This window comes from Hyperoodon ampullatus (genome assembly GCF_949752795.1).
Source record: "Hyperoodon ampullatus genome assembly, chromosome: 4".
NCBI classification, from domain to species: Eukaryota; Metazoa; Chordata; class Mammalia; order Artiodactyla; family Ziphiidae; genus Hyperoodon; species Hyperoodon ampullatus.
This window is the reverse complement of record NC_136917.1, coordinates 58,848,688-58,874,211: the sequence shown is the minus strand read 5'-3', so window position 1 is coordinate 58,874,211 and position 25,524 is coordinate 58,848,688. Positions and strand designations below refer to the sequence as shown.

General features: G+C 40.6%; 1 protein-coding gene across 1 annotated transcript; it reads left to right on the top strand.

Moving 5' to 3' along the window:
* Nucleotides 1–1,627: 1,627 nt before the first annotated feature.
* On the top strand, nucleotides 1,628–24,522 carry PAIP2 (poly(A) binding protein interacting protein 2). Its single transcript, XM_079702497.1, has 4 exons — nucleotides 1,628–1,696; nucleotides 19,228–19,391; nucleotides 21,046–21,225; nucleotides 23,508–24,522. Exons 2-4 carry the CDS (start codon nucleotides 19,254–19,256, stop codon nucleotides 23,562–23,564), a joined length of 375 nt encoding a protein of 124 aa, XP_079558623.1. The 5' UTR covers nucleotides 1,628–1,696; nucleotides 19,228–19,253; the 3' UTR covers nucleotides 23,565–24,522.
* Nucleotides 24,523–25,524: the final 1,002 nt, after the last annotated feature.

Here is a 25,524-nt window from a genome sequence, read left to right as displayed (position 1 = left end):
CATGATTAGCTTTTAAGATTGCCAGAGTCATCTACAGATTACCTATTTTGATTTTGTTCTCCCTCCTGTTCATGCCTCTTCTAGCCTCGAGTTGATAGTTCCAGGTTCCTTGAATGAATCATGCTCCACAGACCAGTAAAACAGCACCATCTTCCTCCCCAGAGCTGTTGGCTCAGCAGGCAAGAAAGCCAGCCCTTCCAGTTTAGGATACAGATCTGCAAATGTGGCCAAAGTGGTTGACCAAGGGACAACTGCCAAACTTTATTTGGAGTTTTGGGCTGACTCAAAGATTTTTTTTTTTTTTTTTTTTTGCGGTACGCGGGCCTCTCACTCTTGTGGCCTCTCCCGTTGCGGAGCACAGGCTCCGGACGTGCAGGCTCAGCGGCCATGGCTCACAGGCCTAGCCCCTCCGCGGCATGTGGGATCTTCCCGGACCGGGGCACGAACTCGTGTCCCCTGCATCGGCAGGCGCACTCTCAACCACTGTGCCACCAGGGAAGCCCCAAAGCAGATTTTTAATGAGTGAAATGGCCCTAGAGAGAAGCCCTCGCTTGGATTCAAGAGTTTCATGGAGGGAGCTTTCTTTAGTTTTAGCAGTTATAAAAGCTTGTGGTTTTTTAAAGATTCAAGTTTTACAAGAGAGTAAAAAGATAAATCTCAGTCCCTCATTTTACTTCCCCAAGGGGAAGAAATTAGAAGTTTTTGTGTGTCCCCTCTCAAATATAATGTATATTCGGAATTTTCTTATACACTGTAGCTTGATTAGCATCACTAAAAATATATCAGGACGTGCCAGTGATGAAGCATGGATTAGAGTAACGTGTGCGGGGCAGCCCATCCAAGATCATGGACGAGGAAATTCTTGGACCCTTAGGTCTCACCCTTCTATCTTACCTCTGGACAGAGTATTTCCTCCCTTAGCCTGGGCACCATATATATTTCGGTAATTTGCGCCTGTGTGTTAAGATCTAGCTTCAAAAAGTGTGTTCCTGAACGTGTATGAGTGCAGGTGCTTGTAGATCAGTTAACATGCCTCTGTGAATTTGTCTTAGTTTATTATTTCTGCGTTATGTTTCTGTGTCAGGATCTCTGGATATGATTTGGTACATGTCATTCGTAGTTGACGCTGTGTATCACGTTTGGTGTGTGTTCCTGGGTGTGTGAGTGCGCTGTCGTTATCTAGATGTTCCTATTTGATGTCAGTGTGTTTGAGGTAACCGTTGCGGTGTGAATAGTCCACGTCTGTGTATCTTTTCTGGGTCTCCTTCCCAGCTCCCCCACTCACTGCATCCCATCATTCTTGAAGGATGGGCGGTCGTGGGGACACTAGCCCAGCTCCACTCCGGTTTTCCTGAGAGAACACGACAGGACTCCCAGTGTTCCCCGCGGCCGCCGGGGTACGCCGGAAAGGCCGTTGCGCATGCACATGTGTGCCGCTTAGGCGACGAGAACTTTGAGGTCGCCCTTTCTCTCCCGCGCGCTCTCTGGTGGCCTCGGAGGGCAACGATGACAAAACGAGAGGCGGAGCCGGCGGCGGCGGCGGAAGTGAAGTCACTTCCGGGCTGGGGTGTTTGTTTGGACTGGAGAAGGGAGGCGGCGGGCGAAGCGCGCGTCGAGCGGGGTAGTGGCGCTGCCTGTGGAGATCCGCGGAGGCCTACCAGATTCGTTGGCTGCCGTCCCCGCTGCCGTGCACTGGGTGAGGGGTTCTCTCGGGTGGAGCGGCGAGAAGGGTGCGGCGGCCCGGCGGTCGAGGGGCAGCACCTCGGCGACGGCTGAGGGGCCTAGAGGGTCCCCTGGGTTGTTGGCCACCAAGCCTGTATGGCCCCCATTGTTCCTTGCCTCTTCCAGCCGAGCCTGAGGGATGATCTTGGACCGACTTAGTCTCTTTCTTCTCTGAGAAATGGCCGTCGCTTTTTTCTCATTGTCATTATTATGGTTTGGACCTCGCAGCTCTCTATCCGGGTCCTCGGTGGCGCGCGAGGATTGCCGGGATAGCACTTTCTCGCGTGCTCCCCCTTCCTCCAATCGATTCACCCACCCTCCGATACCCTTTTCCCCTGCCCCCCGCTGCCGCCTCGGCAACAAAGCTCATTGTTTCTCCCCACTTTACGCCTGCGCGTCGCCACGCGCGGCCCCTACTTGCTGCGCTTGCGCGCTCCTCCAGACGCTTGGGTGGGGGAAGAGAAAGGGGCGGAGGGACTGGCGGGCTGGCGAGCGTCCTAGGGGAGCATTCTGTAACCGTCCACGAGCCTGTACCTTTCTGATGATCCCCCTTTCTCCGGTTTCTTCGCCTTCCCCTGACCCTTATTTTTAGTTACATTGTATTCCGTGCTCGGGATAGGAGGGCCTTTGGAGTACTGGCAGCTCCTACTCCAGGACTGTTTTGAACCAGATGAACCCATCCAATTCATATTCTTTTGATTTTGGTTATCTCACTTTTTAATTTCTACTACTGTGCTTATTCTCTCCCACCATCAAAAATATATGGCTTATGGTAAAGTTGTTTGTTTCAAAACATTTGTTGAAGCAGTCAGCAATGGTATTCTCTAGTAACTGCAAAAGGTGGCCTTTTCTGCTTCCTTTTATTGTCTTATTTTCCCTGATTTTGCAACCCCATCATCTCACAGAAACCGCAAACTCTAGAAAGAATTTGGCTTCCAGTATGCCGTGGGATGAGGTCTAACAGCTGACAGCTTTTGACATTTCAACAGAAGACAAATTCCCATTTTGCATGTGCTGGCTTATCTTGTTAACCTGATAGCATAATTTGTCACAATTTGCCTTTGAGCAGTTGGTCGGGTGTTGGTTTGCGTTTGAAATTTCGTGGGGTGCAGATTATTTTTGCAAATAAGGGTCTCTCAGGGTTTTTAATGAGATTCCCAGTGTTTGCTGTTTTTTGCTTCTGTTTCCGGTTTGTGAGAGGATATATGGGGCAAATTAGTCTGTTTATATTATTTGTTAATTGTGAACTTGAACAGAACTTAATTTTTTCTCACAAGTAAGTGTCTATGATAAAAAGATAGGTAACTCTCCCAAAAGTATAGCCTCCTTATCTGTTTCTTTCAGGGATGGGAGCTAAGTGGGTTTCATATTTATTATTAACCTGTGAAATAGGCAGGGTAAGTTTTTTTTTAATACAAATTTTAAAATATATATTTATTTATTTTTGTCTGTGTTGGGTCTTCGTTGCTGTGCGCGGGCTTTCTCTAGTTGCCACGAGTGGAGGCTACTCTTTGTTGCACTGTGCAGGCTTCAGTAGTTGTGGCTCACGGGCTTAGTTGCTTCGCAGCATGTGGGATCTTCCCGGACCAGGGCTTGAATCCCTGTCCCCTTCATTGGCAGGCGGATTCTTAACCACTGTGCCACCAGGGAGGTCCTAGGCAGAGTAAGTTTTATCCTGCCCATTTTGAAATCGGGAAAATAGAAACTTGAGGGATTATTTTATTAGGCACATATTTCCATAGCACTTAGTAATGCCAGGCATCGTTCGAAGTGCTTTTACAAGTATTTAATCTTTAACGTCTGTAGGCAGTAAGTACTACTGTAAAATGAAGATTATAAATGAGAAATGTGAAGTAACTTGCCCACTGTTACATAGCTAATAAAAGCTGGAATTCAAATCCAAATACTCCAGAGATTATGTGCTCTTAACCACTATAGTGTGTTGCCTGGAATTTAGTAGCATATCCAAGGCCCTCTAGGTGGTTAGTGGCATATCTGGGACTTGAATCCAATGCAAGGTTAAAGTTGTCCAAGTTGTTGTCTTTGTGATCTGGATCACCCTGTTGCACAGATACATTAATAGTTTGTATATGTTACAGCCTGAGGTTCAGTTCCAATAACTCAAATCTTTTTTCTTAATGTCCTCATCGTTTAGAGTGGTGCTGTCCAGTAAGATAGCTACTAAGCACATGTCTATTGAGCACCTGAAATGTAGCAAGTGCAACTGAAAAACTAAAATTTTAATTGTATTGAATTAAAGTTAAATTTAAATAGCCACAGGTACCTGGTGGGTACCACATTGGATAGCGTGGGTTTATTTGAATTGCCTTTGCTTTTTATTTTTTGTATCAGTTTTTATAAATAAAGATGGTATTTCTGATGTGCTTTGAGCTTTTATCAGCAGTGTTGAGCCATCCTTACTCTGACCTGATCACCCTGGTTACACTACAGTTGAGATTAGGGTTATACTCTCTGGGACTTTTCTGTGACATTGTTTCACTCCTACAGATGTTTGGACCTATTATTTTTATTTATACAAATTTATATTTGCTCTAAGTGAAGTATTTAAGAATACTGTTATGTGCCAGGCTGTCTGCCTAGGTACAGATGGGGAACCTGAAACACAGAGAGGTTAAATAACTTGCCCATCGTCACATGGCTAGAAAGGTAGCCTGGTTCCAGAGCCCCTTTTTTGTTTTTTTAATTTTTAATTTTATTTTTATTTGTTTATTTTTGGTTGCGTTGGATCTTCGTTGTTGCGCGCGGGCTTTCTCTAGTTGCGGCGAGAGGGGACTACTCTTCCGTTGTGGTGCGCAGGCTTCTCATTGCAGTGGCTTCTCTTGTTGCAGAGCACAGGCTCTAGGTACGCGGGCGCAGTAGTTGTGGCACGCAGGCTCTAGACCACAGGCTCAGTAGTTGTGGCGCACGGGCTTAGTTGCTCCGCGGCATGTGGGATCTTCCTGGACCAGGGATTGAACCTGTGTGCCCTGCATTGGCAGGTGGATTGTTAACTACTGCACCAGCAGGGAAATCCCAGAGCCCATGCTTTTAATCATTCCTTTATACTGCCAAACATTAAAACAAAATATTCAGCGCTGCTCACAGACTTCTGAATTAAATACAGAGGCTGATGCAGAAATTTCTTTATCTTCTCTAAAATACATACGTATAAAATATATATGTGTACAAATAAGGTTAAGGAGTCTACTGTAGTTCAAAGTAGAGTCCAGTGGAATAAGAAAAGGTGTTATGTCTGTGGGGTCAGTTTTTTTTGGGGGGGGGGTTGGGGGTTTTTGGCCGTGCCACGGCTTGTGGGATCTTAGTTCCCTGACCAGGGATCAAACCCAGGCCCCCAGCAGTGGAACCCCGGAATCCTAACCACTGGATCACCAGGGAATTCCCTGTGGAGTCAGTTTAATGAAAAAAGTGGAAAGAGAATCCTGTTTGAATTTTAATGAGAATTTTTTTGAAGAGTTAATGTTTTTATTTTTTTATTACAGTTTTATTGAGATATAATTGAAATATAGCACTGTGTAAGTTTAAGGTATACAGCATAACTTGATTTACATATATCATGAAGTGTTTAATGAGAATTCTTAAGAAAGTAGGGGGAGACTTTTCTAAAACTTAAAAGATTTCCATATTTTAAAATTTTGTAGGGACTATGAAAGGATGGTCACTGCTGGAAACCAGATGTGTAAGAGGCATTTCAGAAGGAAACAAACAGCTGAAATAAAGAGTTTGTAGATTTAAAGTGCCAGGCATCAGAAAAAACAGCTCTCACCTAACCAGAATCTGGCAAAATCTCTGAATTTAGGTGTTAGGCTCTCATATCAGGCGTGATGTAAACAGCATGTTTACAAAAGAAAGAAAATTCATTTTCTACAATAGTGAAAGTTGGAATATTCGTAGGTTATTGATAGAAAGGACAAGTCTAAATCTGTCCCACTTAATATTACTGTTCAAATATGAAAGCAAAAGACAGTTTCAGACATGAAGTAGCTTAGAAATTTGTAACCTTTTGAAGAAATATTAAGGCAAAACAAAGGTGTCAAGTTAGGGGAAGATGATTCTTTATATATATAATCTAGGGGAAAACCTAATAGTGTAGATCTAACAGTGCTCAATTATTTCTACAAAACTCAGGATATGGGGTGGGGAGAGGAATTGGGTAAGTAAAATCATTCTAAAGGTCTTGCTTTGTCTGGGAGCAGGGATTGGGTTGGATATATTGAAGAAGGTAAAGCATTCTAAATGTCTTGGGTTGGTTTGAGGGTGTATAGAGTATTTTTTTAATCGATAGAAAACTGTTCAAACTAATTTCACAATAGATATGTCAAATCATTGTGCTGTACACCTTAAACTTATACAGTGCTGTATGTCAGTTACATCTCAAAACTGGGGGGAAAAAACCAACTGAAATTCCACAGTAGTTTGTAAGTTACAGAAAATAAATCAAGTATTTTTTTAAAAATCTGCTTAAAATAGGAAAGTAAACATTACAGGAATAGAATGTAAAAAGAAACTAAGAAAGCTAAATACGAAGTTACGATGAAAGACAATACCAAGCGTCAGTTACCAAAAATGTTAATTCCCTGTGAGACAGATCCTCAGACTGGGTCAAGTAATCTAGCTGTTATAGTAGAGGACTTGAATATATCACTTTCAGAATTTAACAGGTAAAGTTTAAAAAAAAGAAAGAAAAAAAAGACCAGCCTAATATATATGCATCATTTTTTATGTAAGAAATAGAAATCACAACAAGGTCCTAATGTATAGCACAGGGAACTATATCCAATATCTGTGAAACCATAATGGAAAAGAATATAAAAAAAGAATGTGTATATGTGTATAACTGAGTCACTTTGTTGTACAGCAGAGATTGGTACAACATTGTAAATCAACTATACTTCAATTTTAAAAATTGAAAAAAAAAAGAAAAGAAAAGAAATGCAAGTCCCACATTTTTCTCTTTAGGCCCAAGGAACATTTTGCAAAAATCATTAGTTGTCTGCAAACAAAACTGTAATAAATTCCCAAAAGTGAAGGTTTTCTGGCTGCATTTTATAACATAATAAAACTAGAAATCAGGCATCAAAAGGTAACCAAAAGAACCTTAACTACTTGGAAATTAAGAACATTCTTCTGAATAATCTCTGGCTTATTATAAATTAAATAATTTGTAGTTACCTAAAGTTGGTAACTGTATTCTATATTAAAATTTCTAGGGAGAATTCATAGATATAAAATTTTTATTTGTGAAAGGTTGAAAATGAACATTTGTCAACTTGAAAAACAAAGAGCAACAAATTGAAGTTATGTAAAAAGGAAGGGAAAATAATGTGAGAAAAGTAAAATTAATAAAATAAAAAATAAGTAGAAAAGATCAATAAAACCAAAAGCAGGAGTTTTGTTTATTAAAGTTGAATTTTTAAATAGGTAATCCAGGGCTTCCCTGGTGGCGCAGTGGTCGAGAGTCCGCCTGCCGATGCAGGGGACACGGGTTCGTGCCCCGGTCCGGGAAGATCCCACATGCCGCGGAGCGGCTAGGCCCGTGAGCCATGGCCGCTGAGCCTGCGCGTCCAGAGCCTGTGCTCCGCAACGGGAGAGGCCACAGCAGTGAGAGGCCCGCGTACCGCAAAAAAATAAATAAATAAATAAATAGGTAATCCATTCCCCAAAAAAGATACAAAAAATATCCTTAGCCATCTAGTTCTCCTCCCTGTAGGTAACCAGTATTCTCAGTTTTGTTTTTAGCAGCTCTTACTGAGCTATAGTTCACATACCATGCAATTCATCCATTTGAAGTGTATAGTAGAGTAGTTTTTAGTATATTGCCAGAGTTGTGCATTGATCACCACAGTCAATTTTAGAACATTTTCATTACCCCAAAAAGAAATCTTGTTCCCATCATCTGTCATACAATATGTGTTCCTTGGTGACTAGCTTCTTTCATTTAGCATATTTTCAGTATTCATCCATTTATCAATTGGTGGACCTTTGGGTTGTATCCACTTTTTGGCTATTAAGAATAATATTTCTGGGCCTCCCTGGTGGCGCAGTGGTTGAGAGTCCGCCTGCTGATGCAGGGGATACGGGTTCGTGCCCCGGTCTGGGAGGATCCCATATGCCGCGGAGCGGCTGGGCCCGTGAGCCATGGCCGCTGAGCCTGCGCATCCAGAGCCTGTGCTCCGCAACGGGAGAGGCCACAACAGTGAGAGGCCCGCGTACCGCAAAAAAAAAAAAAAAAAGAATAATATTTCTGTCGGGCTTCTCTGGTGGCGCAGTGGTTGAGAGTCCGCCTGCTGATGCAGGGGACACGGGTTCGTGCCCCAGTCCGGGAAGATCCCACATGCCGCGGAGCGGCTGGGCCCGTGAGCCTGAGCCTGCACGTCCAGAGCCTGTGCTCCGCAATGGGAGAGGCCACAGCAGTGAGAGGCCCGCGTACCGAAAAAAAAAAAAAAGTAATATTTCTGTGAACATTTGTGTGTATAAGTTTTTATGTAGACATTTTTATTTCTCTTGGGTATATACTTAGGAGTGGAATTGCTGAGTTATAAGGTAATTCCGTGTTTAATCTTTTGGGGAACTGCCAGACTTTTCCAGAGCAGCTGCACCATTTTAACATTCCCACTGACAGTGAATGAGCATTCCATTTCTCCACATTTTCACTAATATAAAGTGGTATCTCGTGGTTTTGATTTGCATTTTCCCTGATGGTTAAGGATGTTGAGCATCTTTTCATGTGTTTATTGGCCTTTGGAGAACTGTCTATTCAGATCCTTTGCATTTTTAAATTGGTTGTTTTGGGGACTTCCCTGGCGGTCCAGTGGTTAGGACTTTGCCTTCCAATGGCTGGCGGGGGGCGGGGGGCGGGGGGGGGTGTTGCAAGTTCAATCCCTGGTTAGGGAGCTAAGATCCCACATGCCTCTCGGCCAAAAAACCAAAACATAGAACAGAAGCATATTGTAACAAATTTAATAAAGACTTTAAAAAATGGTCCACATCAAAAAGAAATCTTAAATTGGTTGGTTGTCCTTTTATTATTGAGTTGTAATAGTTCTTTATATATTCTAGATATAGTTCCCTCATCAGATACAATTTGCTTCTCTGTTTTTTTTCTTTCTAGAGATTCTATGCATTTGCAAATTGTGAACACACACACCTTTCTTTTATATATATGAAGAGTTTTATTACACTTGCTGTTCTGCAAATTGCAAAGTTGGAATTTTTTTTTTCCTACGATAAATCCCTGGTAGGCCTAATCGAGGAAAAGAGGAACATAGTCAAATTAGCTATGAAATAGGAGAAATTAGATAGTTTCTATTATAACAAAATTGAAATTATGGAGAAATAAAATTTTAGTGAAATAAAAATTACCATAGTTAACCAGAGAGGTAGAAAACCTGAATAGATGAATCAAAACAAGAAAAACAAAATTAAAGGTTGTTAATAATGTACTAGTTTAAAAAGTACCAAGCCCTTATAATTTTAGATTCATTTGTCTTCAGGGATCCCATAATTCTTGTTATTCAAATGATTCCTTAATATAAGGATGGGAAGTTTCTAGTTCATTTGTTTGAAAACTATTTTCTGTAGAGTTCTAGTAATCTGGGTTTGCAGTTATTTTCTTTCAGTGTGGTCTTTTGCTTTTCATTATTGTTGAAAAGCAGCTGGTTTTTCTCATTCTTTTTTGAAAATAATGTCTTCGGTTTTTAGAATTCTCTTTGATATTCTGCAGTTTGATATATCTTGCTTTTTATTTATCTTACTTTGAGATTCTTGGGCTCCTTAAACATGTTGGTTGATTGCTTTCATCAAATATGCAATATTCAGATCCTGCCTCTGCCCTATGTTTCTTCTTTTCTTCTTCAGGAATTCGATAGTTGTCACTCTGCCCTCTGCATTGTTTGAATCCTCTTTTGTATGTTCTATCTTTTTGCTGTTTTCTGGGTACTTTCTTTTGTTTTCCAATTCTATTGTATCTAATCTGCTGCCAGACTTATTACATTTTTGTTTATGTTGTGATTTCTGTATATCTAGAAGTTTTATTTGGCTCTTTTCCAAATCTACTATGCACTTTTTATATTTTGCTGTTTTCTGAAGATATTTTCAAGCTTGATATGTAATGATCATTTTTGTCATCTACCAAATGGGTCTGGTTATGCTTTCTATAAATTGCTCTGATTCTTGCATGTTGTATCTTGCTTTTTCCTTCTGGATTTAGTTATCTTTCATTTTGAACTCTTCATTGGCCTTGAAAAATCATTTTTGGAGGTCCTTAAGGCCTAGCATGAAGATGCCTTCCTCCCAAGGAGTTTTACATTTGCTTTTTCCAGGCACTGGCACTAGAGACACTACCAAGTCAGGACTACTTCATACTCATTTCATGACTTGGGATGTTCTGGACCTCCCAGGTGATGAATTTATTCCTCCTATCCACAGGAGGACCAACCACAGTCACAGTGTCTGTGTTCCATTCCACCTTTTCCTTTTGATTTGCTTGGTGGGGAGTGGGAGTTGCTTTTGGTTCACCCTTACCCTGAGCCTATAGCCCTTTAGGGTCCCAGCTTAGAGTGGAGAGGATCTTCTCTTCAGTTTTCCACCTTGACCTTTATGCCTTTTGCCCCATGAAGCATCCAAGGTCAACCCAAAGAAGGCTAATGGGCAAAAGTCCTCAGTGCGAAGGCAGCTTCAGTGTTTAAAAGTTCCACTTTGTTCTCAGAATTCCCACTTTACTTACTCTTCAACACTTTAATGCTTTTAAGTGTTTCTTTAAGACTATGGCATCCGACACTTCCAGTTTTCAATGGAAAGACTGGTCCAAATAACCTAGCCCACCATTATTGGTAAAAAGAAGTCCTGACTCATTTATGTTTTAAGGAATGTTAAAACAATTCCAAGTAAACGGATGTACCATCTTCCTGGCCAGAAGGCTTAATATAAAAACATGATCCTGATTAAGCTGCAAATTTTTTTTTTTTTTTTTTTTTTTTTTTTTTTTTGCGGTATGCGGGCCTCTCACTGTTGTGGCCTCTCCCATTGCGGAGCACAGGCTCCGGACGCGCAGGCTCAGCGGCCATGGCTCACGGGCCCAGCCGCTCAACGGCATGTGGGATCTTCCCAGACCGGGGCACGAACCCTTGTCCCCTGCATCGGCAGGCGGACTCTCAACCACTGCGCCACCAGGGAAGCCCAAGCTGCAAATTTTTTTTTTTTTTTTTTTTTTTTTTTTTTTGTGCTACGCGGGCCTCTCACTGTTGTGGCCTCTCCCGTTGCGGAGCACAGGCTCCGGATGCGCAGGCTCAGCAGCCATGGCTCACGGACCCAGCCGCTCCGCGGCATATGGGATCCTCCCAGACCGAGGCACGAACCCGTATCCCCTGCATCGGCAGGCGGACTCTCAACCACTGCGCCACCAGGGAGGCCCCAAGCTGCAAATTTTTAATAAAATTCCAGGCAGACTCTTATGGAAAAATTATTCTAAAGTTCATATGAAGAATAAAAGTGCAAGATTTCCACCCCCCGAAGAAAGTTGAGATGTGAGTTGTGCTACTACGTATTTAAACTTACTGAAAGGCTCCTGTAATCAAAAGAGTAAAATACAGTGCTGAAATATTTGAGGATGAAAGGTCATAATGTCTGCAACTTATCAGATGGTTAAGCAAAAAAACTGTATAGAGGAAACAACTGTGGCAAAATGTTAACAGTTGATGAATCTAGATGAAAAATACAAATGTTCATTGTACTATTATTATGACTTTTCTGTAAGTTTAAAATTCTTCAAAATAAAAGTTGGGGATTAAACAGTATACATACAATACACCATCATGGAACAAAGAATCTAGAAACCATGTAAGTGGGAATTTGATTATGATAAACATCAGGGACAAGCTTTCATTAAATAATGATGAATGATGTGTTCATATGGAAAAATATAGATCTTTCACATCATACTCAAAGAAATGTTCACACGAGTTAAAGATTTAAATGTAAAAAAAAGAAACTATAAAAATACTGAGAGAAAATAAAGGAAATATAACCTCAAGGTAGGAAAAGACTTACTAAGCAAGATAAGCATATCCCAGGAGCTGTAGAGGAAAACAGATTCTTTTTAAACCCATCTGTTTGCAAAAGTAAAATGCTATGTTGCTTATATAGAGAACTGTTGAGGATGCAGAGAAATGGGAGCATTCAGTGTATTATAGGAATGTACACTACCATAATATTTTTGGCAAATAATCTGTCTTCTCTTAAAGCTACAAGTGCACACGGCCTTTGACCCAGTTATTCCCACTTACCAGAATGTATCCCACAGAAAGCTCAAATAGAAAAGGATATGTGTACAAGGGTGATCGAAGCAGGATTGTTTGTAATGAAAAAACTGGAAATGTAAATGCATCAAAGGGGGAATTGTTGAGTAATTGGTGCTGTGTCAATTAAAAAGTAAAGTGTACTTCTACATGTTGATTAGTAAGGATATTTCATGTAATATATTTAGCATGATTCTGTAAAATATATAAATCCTTTATGTGTGTTTCTATAAGCAAAGAGATATGAAAGGACACGTACTAAGCTGTTAACATTGATTACCTCTGAGTAGGATTGGAGATCAAAAGGAAAAAACTTACATACACTTAGGACCTGTTTTGTACATTTAACTTCTTCTTTTTTTTTTTTTTTTGGCTGTGTTGGGTCTTCGTTGCTGTGCGTGGGCTTCCTCTAGTTGTGGCGAGTGGGGGCTCCTCTTCATTGCAGTGCACGGCTTATTGTCGTGGCTTCTCTTGTTGCAGAACATGAGCTCTAGGCGCGCAGGCTCTAGAGCACGGGCTTAGTTGCTCCACGGCATGTGGGATCCTCCTGGGCCAGGGCTCAAACCCGTGTCCCCTGCATTGGCAGGCAGATTCTTAACCACTGCGCCACCAGGGAAGCCCTAACTTTTTTTTTAAGTAGGATGTACTTTGTATATGTACATTTCTTTCACTTTAATGCTTCTTTTTCCAACAAGATTTCCTAACTATATACAAAATATTTTAAATGATTACTGAAAACACTGTAAGATGATACATTGCTGTTTTACTGTTTTGTAATTTTTGTTTAGGAAAATCTTAACTATGTGTAGTCTAACAACTACTAGATATTTAATATTAGTAATTTAATATAGCTTGTTCAGAGTTAGTATTACTATGTTATTTTAAAAATCCTTTTATGAGAGTAAGGCTAAAAAATTATTTGAATTACAATTTTCTGATAATTTTAGGATTTTAAAGCATAATAAACATTATTTGAAGTAAATATGAACATTAAAAAATTGCGGGGAAATTATTGGCTTTCTCAGTTCATTTCTGCCAGTTTTAAAGTGGTTTGGATTGAAGCATGAACAAAGATAAGATAGCAACAGATTGGTATGATTTAATTACCAGATTTTTTTTTTTAACTGTATTTGTCGAGTTATTATCTACGTTGTGCCCTCAGGCATCACTCAAGCAAATTAGGTGCTTCTGTTGTATTTCCAGTAGTTCCTCTTTTAGTTTTGGTTGGTTTTGTTCTAGAGAAAAATTTTTTCTCAGCCACAAGAGACTAATATATATAGATTTGAGCTCATTGACTCTTGGAGTCTTGAAGCTGCTTCTTTTGGGCTGCCTCTGAATGGGATGATAATACACCCCAGCAATACACCTTTCACTATATATTTTTTTGGTGGTTTTCCTAGTGGTTACCCTGGGAATTACAACTAACATCTTAGTTTGTAACAAGTATGAACTAGTAATAATTTAGTTTCGTACAGAGAGAAAGAGGGGTTATAAAGCAAAAAATACATTATTAGTGATTTTTGTATTTACCTATATAGTTACCATTGTTGTTTATTTCTTTGGATGAATTCAAGTTAATGCTCGTATTTTTTTGTTTCAACATGAAGGACTCACTTTAGGTTTTCCTATAGGACAGGTCTATTGGTGATGAATAAGCTCTTACTTTTTTACTTATCTGGGAATGTCTTACTTTTTTTTTTAGTCACTTTGTATATGTTTTCCTACTGCCTTCTGGCCTCTGGTTTCTGATGTGAAATCAGCTATTAATCTTATTTTGAAGATGCTCTCTTTGACTTTCAATAACTTGATTACAGTGTGTCTCAGTGTGGATTGCTTTGAGTTTATCCTGCTTGGAGTTTGTTGAGCTTCTTGGATGTGTAGACTAACATAGATTTCATCAAGTTGGAGGAGTTTGGGGCCATTATTTCTTCTAATACTCTTTCTCTTCTCCTTCTGGGACTCCCATTATGCATATATTGGTACATGTAGCAGTGTCCTACTGGTATCTGAGGTTCTGTTCATTTTTCTTCATTATTTTCTCTTTCTGTTTCTCAGACTGAATAATCTCAGTTGACTTACCAAGTTTGCTTATTCTTTCCCTGCTCAAATCTGCTATAAACCCTCAAGTAGAATTTTCATTTATTGTACTTTTCATCTCCAGAATTTCTACTTGGCTTTTTTTAATAATTTGTCTCTATTGATATTTGCTATTTGATGAAGATATTTGCTATTTTTATGGTTTCCTTTTTTTTCTTTGTACGTGGTTTCCTTTGGCTCTCTGGACATTTAAAACACCTGATTTAAAAGTCTTTGCCTAGGGCTTCCCTGGTGGCGCAGTGGTTGAGAGTTCGCCTGCCGATGCAGGGGATGTGGGTTCGTGTCCCGGTCTGGGAAGATCCCACATGCTGCGGAGCGGCTGGGCCTGTGAGCCATGTCCGCTGAGCCTGCGCATCCAGAGCCTGTGCTCCACAGCGGGAGAGGCCACAACAGTGAGAGGCCCGTGTACCGCAAAAAAAAAAAAAAAAAAAGTATTTGCCTAATAAGCCTAATGTCTGGGCTTCCGCAGGGACACTTCCTATTAATTTCTTTTTTTTTCCTGTTTATAGGCCATACTATCTTATTTTTTTGCATGCCTCATAATTTTTGTTGAAAACTGAACATTGTGACTATTATATGGCAACTCTGGAAATCATATTCTCCCCTCTCCCCAGGGTGGTTGTTCTGCTTGTTCTGTTATTTGTTTAGTGACCTTTCTGAAAAAATTTTGTAAGAGCTTGTATTATTTTTTGTGTGGCCATTGAAGTCTGTCCCATTAGCTTAGTTGTCAGCTAGTTCTTTTCTTTTTTAAAAAAAATTTATTTATTTTTAATTAATTTAGTTTGGGCTGTGTTGGGTCTTCGTTGCTGCACGCAGGCTTTCTCTAGTTGCAGCGAGCGGGGGCTACTCTTCATTGCGGTGCACGGGCTTCTCATTGCAGTGGCTTCTCTTGTTGTGGAGCACAGGCTCTAGGTGTGCGGGCTTCAGTAGTTGCGGCTTGCAGGCTCTAGAGCACAGGCTCAGTAGTTGTGGTGCACGGCTTAGTTGCTCCGCGGCATGTGTGATTTTCCCGGACCAGGGATCAAACCCATGTCCCCTGCATTGGCAGGCAGATTCTTAACCACTGCGCCACCAGGGAAGTCCCAGCTAGTTATTTTCAAGAGATGTCCTTTACTACCCCTAAGCAAAAAATAAAACTCTCCCAGTCTTGGCAGATGGGTTTTTGTGTATGCCGAGGTACACCTTTAACACTCGGGCAGTTTACAGCTCTTTCTTAACCTTCATTTTATGTGCAGAGCCTGAAGCCTGAAAAATGTAGGGCCTTGTTAGGTCTTTTCTGAGCGTGCTGCCAGCACTGGGCATGCCCATGGCCTTTTAGGTTTCCCAGAATATGCAGGAGCTTTTCAAAGCCTTTAAGCATCTCCTTCACCAGCCTTTCCTCCCAGGCTTTTTTTTTTTTTTTTTTTTTTTGCGGTACGCGGGTCTCCCACTGCTGCGGCCTCTCCCGGTGTGGAGCACAGGCTCCGGATGCTCAGGCTCAGCGGCCATGGCTCACGGGCCCAGCCGCCCCGCGGCACGCGGGATCCCCCCGGACCAGGGCACAAACCAGCTCCCCTGCATCGCCAGGCGGACTCCCAACCACTGCGCCACCAGGGAAGCCTCCTCCCAGGCTTTTTGCCCCAACTGTTATTCTTTGCAGGCATTGGCTACTACATTTGCCTTTAACAATTTAAAATTGTAAATTTTATGGTATTTGAACTATATACTCAATTTTTTAAAATAGCAAAACACACGACACAATCTAAAGAGTGTGGTCTAAGAAGGATCAAGAACAGGTCATAGGGCTTCCCTGCTGGCCCAGTGGTTGAGAGTCCGCCTGCCGATGCAGGGGACACGGGTTCGTGCCCCGGTCCAGGAGGATCCCACATGCCGCGGAGCGGCTGGTCCCGTGAGCCATGGCCGCTGAGCCTGCGCCTCCGGAGCCTGTGCTCCGCAACGGGAGAGGCCACAACAGTGAGAGGCCCGCATACCGCAAAAAAAAAACAGGTCATAGAAGAAAATTTAAAATCTGATACAATACCTTATATTAGAACACCTTGTACTCAGTAATTGTAGGTCTGTCAACGTTCTGAAAGTAAATGATACTTACCCCTCTGGCTTTTCACTTGGCTAACTGTATCAGAAATCTGGTCAGCCGTTGTTCCTTCCTCAGCTATCTTAAGGTGTAAGATTAGTGCCCAGGCTCCAGTTGATTTTTACTGGTTCCAGTTATGATTTGTTTCCCAAATATTACTTGACCGAAATTTCATTTACTGTCCTTCATAGACTCTTTCACTGGCATCTATACCAAAGCCACGGGTTGTTTGATGAGGTGATAATCGGCAAAAAGCTGACCTAGAGACATGTCAAATGCAGGGATTGGGCCCTTTAGGCTAAGCACTGTTTATATTTTATTTGTTACTGGTTGGCATCAAACAAGGAGGGGGGGAGTCCCTTGAGATTCTCAGACTATAGAATTTGCTGATGCAGATTTTTCATTGTTTCATTGTTATGCTCGTGAAATGTATGGAGAACACTTTTTTCTTTTAAAAAAAATTGCGTTTATATATAGATAATTAGTCACCTGAAGCACATTCAAACACAAGTTAGTAGTATTTCTAGTATGTCTCACATGTATAATTGCTACTTAACTATTCAATTCTACTTGGATATCCTGTACTGTGTGCTAAACATGATTTTTATTTGCTGTTTTTAACTAAAGATATGTCACTTATTAATATTGTGGCCTTCTGAAACGTAGGATTTAATGGGTACGAGTTGGGATAGGACACATGTTGGGAAAATAATAATGTAAAGCTGTTATAAATTGGGGTGTCTTTGAATATAGTTTAACGATCAGTTCATATGCAGAGTAAACAAAGTTCCATCCAGTTGCAAAGCAGAATTGACCCCCTGCTTTTCATAATATTTGAGTCTAGTCTAAAATGTAATTTGTTTAAAGATGAGCATATAAATGTTTGGTAGCCTTGACATATAAGAATGAGTAATTTTCTAAAAAAAAAAAAAAAGAATGAGTAATTTTCTTTAGAGGAACTGATTGCTCTCTAGTCGAACGACACTTGTTATCAAAATAAGGGAGTTTGGGGCCTCCCTGGTGGCGCAGTGGTTGAGAGTCCGCCTGCCGATGCAGGGGATACGGGTTCGTGCCCCGGTCTGGGAGGATCCCATATGCCGCGGAGCGGCTGGGCCCGTGAGCCATGGCTGCTGAGCCTGCGCATCCGGAGCCTGTGCTCCGCAACGGGAGAGGCCACAACAGTGAGAGGCCCGCGTACCACAAAAAAAAAAAAAAAAAAAAAAATAAGGGAGTTTGGGCTTCCCTGGTGGCGCAGTGGTTGAGAGTTCGCCTGCCGATACAGGGGACACGGGTTCGTGCCCCGGTCTGGGAAGATCCCATATGCCGCAGAGGGCTGGGCGCGTGAGCCATGGTCGCTGAGCCTGCGCGTCTGGAAGCCTGTGCTCCGCAATGGGAGAGGCCACAACAGAGAGAGGCCCACGTACCGCAAAAAAAAAAAAATAATAAGGGGGTTTATTTAATCCAAGATTAATGATAAATAAAAATATCAAAGATATCCATCATCTGTTTTCTGTCGTGTCTGCTTTCACAGTGCTTCACTTTCTTAACCCACATCATGTTTCCTTTCTACTCACAGCCTAGCACATAAATCTCAGTCTGTCTCTGCCTTTCTTTCATATACATACAACAATGAATAAGTAAGGCAGAAGTTCTCAGTAATTTTTAATTCAGGACTTGCTAACAATTGAAAATGCTACCACCATGATGACTGTTGTCATTAGTATTCAGTCTTGAGGGAAATGCATGTGTATGCCAGGATAGGACCCCCTACCACAGCTTAGAGACTAAATTCATGTTACATGAACAGCTATGAGTTTTATTATACTTAGGTTTTCCTAAGGATAAGTCCATAAAATGAATGTAAAGGGCCAGGCAACATACATAGAGCAAGTCTTTCCCTGAACCTTACCCAAAGAAAAAAACTATTTCTAGTAGGAGATTTTGGTTTTAGTATTTTATTTGATTATAAGTTTAAGAAGGCCTGAAGAATTTTTTTTTTTTAAACTCTATTAGGTATGCTATTTCCTTCCTTCGGCACAAGTCACACTAATGTTTGGATTTATGTACAAGTGACTCTTGCTTTATGTAAACCCATTTTTTAGCAATTTCAGAGTCAGTGAATTGGTAGACTATTGTAGAATCTGAAACTTTATGCTTCATACTTTTAGCCTGCAACATATCAGCAAGGTTAGATCATGTTATCACCTATTGAGTAGAGTATAAGAAACCAGATCTACTGTATGAGATTAGATGCCTGATACTTACTGTACAGTGGGAAAATCCAGACATGGAGGAACTCAACATGGACCCAAAGATAAAGCAAATAGAGAATGGGCTATGAAGTCGAGAGAGCCAGAGCTATACCTCGCGACTAAGGAACTAGGAGTTATTAAAAGTTTGTTAGTTTTCACTTCTAGTCTCTGGGCGCTTTTTTTTTTTTTTTTTTTTTTTTTTGGCGGTACACCGGCCTCTCACTGTTGTGGCCTCTTCCGTTGCGGAGGCTCCAGACGCACAGGCTCAGCGGCCATGGCTCACAAGTCCAGCCGCTCCGTGGCATGTGGGATCTTCCCGAACCGGGGCACGAACCCGTGTCCCCTGCATCGGCAGGCGGACTCTCAACCACTGCCCCACCAGGGAGACCCTGGGCTTTTTAATAACAATTTTAAAAAGTAGAATTTGCTTTTCATAAAGTCTCTTGATGACTTAAGTCTTCCAAACCATGCTTGTTTTATAAAGTACAGAATATCCAATTTAAAAAAAATTGGATGGTTTGGGGATTCCATTTAAACAATTGATTGCCTTTGTTTACTGTTATTAGAAAACATTAGATGAATCTAGGCTATTCTCAGCTATTTCTTAAACATTAAAATCATTTAGGAGAAAAAGCTTTCCAATTGCTGTGTTTATCATGTGCGTTAATATATCATGCACATCTAATACCTAATCATGATGGCTGGTAATAATGGATGCTAAAACTGAAAGAATGACTGATTAGATTAACTGTATTGTTCTTCTTTTAAGGCTAAAAACTATATCTAACACCAACCATGAAAGATCCAAGTCGCAGCAGTACTAGCCCAAGCATCATCAATGAAGATGTGATTATTAACGGTCATTCTCATGAAGATGACAATCCATTTGCAGAGTACATGTGGATGGAAAATGAAGAGGAATTCAACAGACAAGTTAGTTTTGTGTATAAACATGCTCTTTTATTGTAGCCTATGACAGCTGTCAAATAATATAAATGTACTTTTCCCTGAAATGCGTTTTTCACTTGGTCCCTTATATATGAAATACATGGATTTATGTGCCACCACACCACTCCTATTTTAGTTGGATGCTGATTACTACCAGGTTTAACAGCTCATTGAAATAACCTAGGGAGTTTTCGGGGTCCCACCCAGAGATTCTGATTCAGAAGGATTTAGGGTGAAGCCTGGGAAACGTATTTTTGTTGTTTTTTTTTTTTGCGCGGGCCTCTCACTGTTGTGGCCTCTCCCGTTGCGGAGCACAGGCTCCGGACGCGCAGGCCCAGTGGCCATGGCTCACAGGCCCAGCCGCTGCGCAGCACGTGGGATCCTCCCTGACCGAGGCACGAACCCGTGTCCCCTGCATTGGCAGGCGGACCCCCAATGACTGCGCCACCAGGGAAGCCCGGGAAACGTGTTTTTTAAAAGCTCCCAGGTGGTTCCAGTGAGCAATTAGGTTTGGAAACCACTACCTTACACCAGTCAGATTGTTCTATTGCAGTGAAAGTCAAGAGAGCTGGAATCAGGAGCAGATAGGCACAGGTACTGGGGTACAGATTGTACTGTTTTTCATGTAAGGTTCTCATTCTGATCAGCCTCAAAATCTGACACCACTGTTCTTTTTAGAGAACTCTCATACATTGATAGATGTCTTTTATTCCCATATTTCTGGCACCTGTTTCTACCTTTCATCTAGTTTCTCTCTGATCCTGGCTTTGATAATTAGTCCAGCTTGATTTCACCATATCCAGTTATATATATTCAAGAGTAAAGCAATGTAGTCTTATTTCAGTGAGATTGTTTAGTTGCTGACCCTACCCTCCAAATAAATTTTTTTTTTTTTTTTTTTTTTTTTTAAATTTTGGCTGCGCTGGGTCTTCGTTGCTGCATGAGGGCTTTTTCTAGTTGCGGTGAGCGGGGGCGACTCTTTGTTGCGGTGCGCGGGCTTCTTATTGAGGTGGCTTCTCCTGTTGCGGAGCATGGGCTCTAGGTGTGCGGACTTCAGTAGTTGTGGTGCAAGGGCTCAGTAGTTGTGGCTCACGTGCTCTAGAATGCAGGCTTAATAGTTGTGGCACACGGGCTTAGTTGCTCCGCGGCACGTGGGATCTTCCCGGACCAGGGCTCAAACCCGTGTCCCCTGCATTGGCAGGTGGATTTTTAACCACTGTACCATGTCCCCTGCATTGGCAGGTGGATTCTTAACCACTGTGCCACCAGGGAAGTCCTACCCAAAGATTTTTTTTTCCAGTCATTTTTGAGTGGGTTTAGGGTTTGTATATATAGTTTTAGAAGTATCATAGGTAATTCTGATACACATTCCTCCATGAGAACACTTCTTTGTTACTTCTTCCCCGCCACCCTCAGTGGAAAAAAAGAATATTCTGCTGTGACAAGTAAAGACATAGCAGAACCCTAAACAGATCTTTCCAGGTTTTATGGAAAAGATTTTTTTTCCTTAGCACAGAAGCAAAGGAGGAAGGTATAACATTGTTTCTAAATGGTTTAGTTCAAGATTCTTTAAGCCTTTTCTAGTGATGTCATCTTACCAAGTATGCTATAACTTACCCTTTATTTATTATAAATCCAGATAGAAGAGGAGTTATGGGAAGAAGAATTTATTGAACGCTGTTTCCAGGAAATGCTGGAAGAAGAAGAGGAACATGAGTGGTTTATTCCAGCTCGAGATCTCCCACAAACTATGGACCAAATCCAAGACCAATTTAATGACCTTGTTATCAGTGATGGCTCTTCCCTGGAAGATCTTGTGGTAAAGAGTTATTTTTTCATCTTTTTAAAACCTAGCTCAGCTCATCTCTCCCATAAGTGGAAAAGCTAGCAACCATCTATTTAAGAAGAGTTCTACATCTCTTCCCCTTCAGAAATTCTGCTGCTTCTTACTATGGAAGCAGAGGCCTCCTGGTCTCACTTATGATAAGGAGTGACTTCTGGCAACACTCTGGAGCTAGCCTGAGACTACTAACAGACTTCTTGCCACTGCTTTTAGTTATGATAACTATGTTGCCCTAGGAAATGTCTTAAAGCATTAATTCAAAAGGGAGTACACAGGATGTTCATGTGACTTGCCTATACAAAAGTAGCTTGATGGAGAGGTTTTGCTCTTTAATTGTCTTAAATATTTGGTGAAATTACAAATTTTTTCTGAAAGATAAAATTTGAGATTTTTTTTCCTGACCCAGGATTTTCATTGAGTTACCCTGACTCCATTTGGAACTGTGATAAGGACTTTTACAAGCTCTTGGCAGAAAAGGAACACAAATCTTTTTACATTTTTAGTTATTCTCAGTGTCTCATTGCTGATGGTTTATTTGTAGTGAAAAGTTTTTTCAGGAATTTTGATAACTAAGCATCAGTACTAGAGTAAAACCTAATGATTCCTTTGCTAAAATTAAGATAAAATAATTTAAAGTCAGAATGTTAAACTTTCTTTCCATATGGACAATCTGTCTAGTTGCTTCTACAAGATGGTTCTCTGGAATTTACCCCTAGACTCTGAAGTAATTTTTGCAGTTGTCTTTTGTTCACTGTGCAGTGATTTCCTAACCTGGCTGTATGTCATAATTACCTATGAAGCATTACAAAAATTTTCTCAGCAACATCCCAGACCTGCAGAATCAATCATCTAGGCATGTTAATTTTTTAAAAGCACTCCCAGAGGATACCGCCAGCCTGCCCTATCAGGCATTTGGAAACCATTTTTCTAAAGGGCTGTATAGAGAACACTGAAATTTACTTGTGGTATAGCTTTTGTTGCAGTAATGACAGTAACCCAATTGAGCAGATACATGATCTGAATAGTCTGTTGAGATATGCTTGCTTATGGCTACATTAGGCACTCCACAAATAATCCTAGTTGCTCTGAGGAGGGAAGCCCTTTGCTGGGCATAATCTATAACTTTAACTGGACCCAGTATCTTTCCATTGTCTAGAAACTGGTTTGTTTGACTCAGTCTATTTGAGGTTAATTCCTTCTCATTCTTTTGTAGCTGCCAAAAGATTGGACATTCAAGAACACTGTTTTTAAATTTAAACCTCAGACTTCTAAAGTTTAGATATATTTCCCTTGAGAGAAGGGAATGGTTGTATATAAATTATGAAACTTAAATTATTGCTCCAACATGTTGTTTAATATGCTTTGGTCTTGAAGTAAGTGATATTGGGGGCTCAGATTCAATCTAAAATCCTGCCAGCATGCCTACATTTCAGGCCCTGGAATCCGTTCTGGTTTCTTTTTGTCTTGATAACTTGCATTCAGAGATGTGGTAGAGGAAAATTTCCAGCTATTCCCTATATGCTGACACATCTGCTTAGGAAAGTAAAGATTTAGAAATACAAAATAATGGTGGTACAAGTCTCTCAGGCTCTTAGAGGCTTTGGCCCAGTCTTCCCCTAACTGATGCAAAAATGAAGTCCCAAAGAGTGACTTATCCGGGCCTATATAAGAAGTTAGTTAGCAGAGCTGGGATTCCAACTTAGGTCTTCTGACTCCCCATGCAGTTTTCTTTTCCTCTTATATACCATGCTACCTGTGGGAATTGAATACAGCAGTTGTAGAAAGACAACTCCATATTTTCAAGGAGCATCATAAAGTAAAATTAATCCATAAACCATTCCCCAATCACTTTTATCATCATTTCAACACTTGTTTAGTATTTTTGCATAGTATGAAACTGTTTAAATAGTAAGTATCATAGTTAAATGAACAGAATTCCGTGTTCTGAGACATTCCTTTAATTGATGTGAAGTTAGTGAGTTTCTGATTATACTTAAGCAAATTTAATTTCAATTTCTACTTTCTCTTTAGAAAATTGATAAAATTTGGTATAATATACGTAGCTTACCTCTGGTTCCTCCTTTCCCTGCTGTGGATTTTTTTTTTTTTTTGACTTAAGTTTGACCTTACAATCTGAATTCTTGCCTTTGTCTTATATTTTTGGAAGATGTTTTTGCATGTGGATCTGGGTTGACTGCTTCTGAGTATCTGAAGCTTATCTGTTAATGAACTTGCTTTTTTATGTACTTATTTTCCAGGTCAAGAGCAATCTGAATCCAAATGCAAAGGAGTTTGTTCCTGGGGTGAAGTACTAAAATATTTGAGTAGACGGGGCCCTCTTTTGGTGGATGTAGCACAATTTCCACACTGTGAAGGCAGTATTAGAAGACTTAATTGTAAAAGCTCTCTCTTGTCACTGTGTTACACTTATGCATTGCCAAAGTTTTGTTAGTCTTGCATGCTTAATAAAAGTGCTGAGACTGTTATTAAGTAAAAAGCTGTCAAACATTTACTGAAAATAGAATTGGCCCCATGGCTTGATGTGAAGACAGCGAGGAAAGAAGCACCAGTCAAGTTGTGTCAAAGCACCAAATTAAATGACCTCTAAATCTTAGTGAATTGTCCTTTTTGAGACTAAACTGGTCCCTTAGGGTTAACTAATACTTGTTAATGTCTAAACTTTTTTTAAATGAGTAAATTTAAGTTCTAGTAGTTAAGTTAATTTCTCAGTTCAGACTTAAATTTACATTTGTCCCCATCAGAAAGAATCTTCTTTTTCTGATGAAGGCTTGTTAGTTAATTTGAAATAATTTTTTATAAACAAGTATGTCTTAGGTTCACTACCTTGTAACCTTAGTAACCAAAGTCCTAGCTTTTATGGTATGTTATCATGTAAGAAATATTGAATTCCCCTAATGTTACATCTGAGAAAGTATGTGATTTGAGAATTGCATCCTCTTCTAAGGAGTCATTGCATCAGAACTATACCTGTGTAAAGTCTAACATTTGACCAACCCATAATCAATTGAACAAAGAAATTGTAACCTGTGATTTGAGTGGTGCTTTTCCTTGCTTTGTTAACCATCACTACAATAGTCTGCAGCACAACTTTTCTTTTAACAAAGCTAGAACAGTTTTGGCTTCTTAAACTTCTTATTTGGGTAGGTTAAGCTGCCATACGTGTTCAGTGTGAATAGTGTTTAAGTTGAAAATATTGTAAAAAAATTATATTTTTTCAAAAATATTTAAAAAAATAAATAATAGTAGAACTGAGCAGATGGTTGTGTTTATTGGTGCTGGAATACAGACTCTCCAGTGGTGATACTTCCTTGAGCGTGGGCTCAGTCCCTCAGGACAACCCTGCTGGCAAGATTTGCTGAGAGAGCAGGCTTTATTATTAGATTCCATAGTGTCAAGTATGTTGTTATATAAGTGTCTGTCCAAAATACAGCAGTAAAATAAATCCCATAGCCCCTTCCGTAGCCCACCTTGATCACCTCAGGCTGCAGTGTCAAGACAATTATATATATCCATGTTAAGAAACTTTCTGGCTGACCAGTATAACGGTAACCTTACTGTAGTATAACCTTCATTGAGTTTTGCCCTTCACAAACCATTGCTGCTCCGATTGGACTGGTTTGCTCTTTTGATTCACCTGGACCTTCCCCTTTTTCACCCTCACAAGCTAATTAATAATAGGTTTGTGGCTAATATTTATTTGGGATAGGCTGTCAACCAACTAGCAATTTCCTGGTTCCACATACAATTCTGCCCCACGGCCCTACTCAGTCGTTGATAATGTCCTCTGTGTTTTTCTTGAGCTTGGAGGGCTCAAGATTAAGAAGACCATCTAGTCAGTTCTGGGTCACATTCTTCCTAGGATCCTTTGGTGTGCGTACCTGTGCCTGGTGTTTTTTTAGTAGCTACCTTACTAAGCTAATAAACAGGTGGGTTTTTTAAGACACTAAAGCAGACGATCCTGCTTGGCTCTCATTCTTTTTGGAGCCATAATACCACCAGTCCCCTCTGTTCTCTAACAGCTCAGTACCACAAGTGGCACAGCAGGCTGCCAAGTATATGAGGGTTACAGATCACTTCTCTGAGCCTAGACGGGGGCAAATGAGTTCATTTCCACATACTGCCAAATTATCATCATGCAGCATAATTAGAGGTTATAAATTTGAATTAGAGAGGCATTGTAACCTAATGATTAAGAGCAAAGACCAGCCTATCTCAGGATTGTGTGATTAGTTAATACACATCAAGTACTTAAGA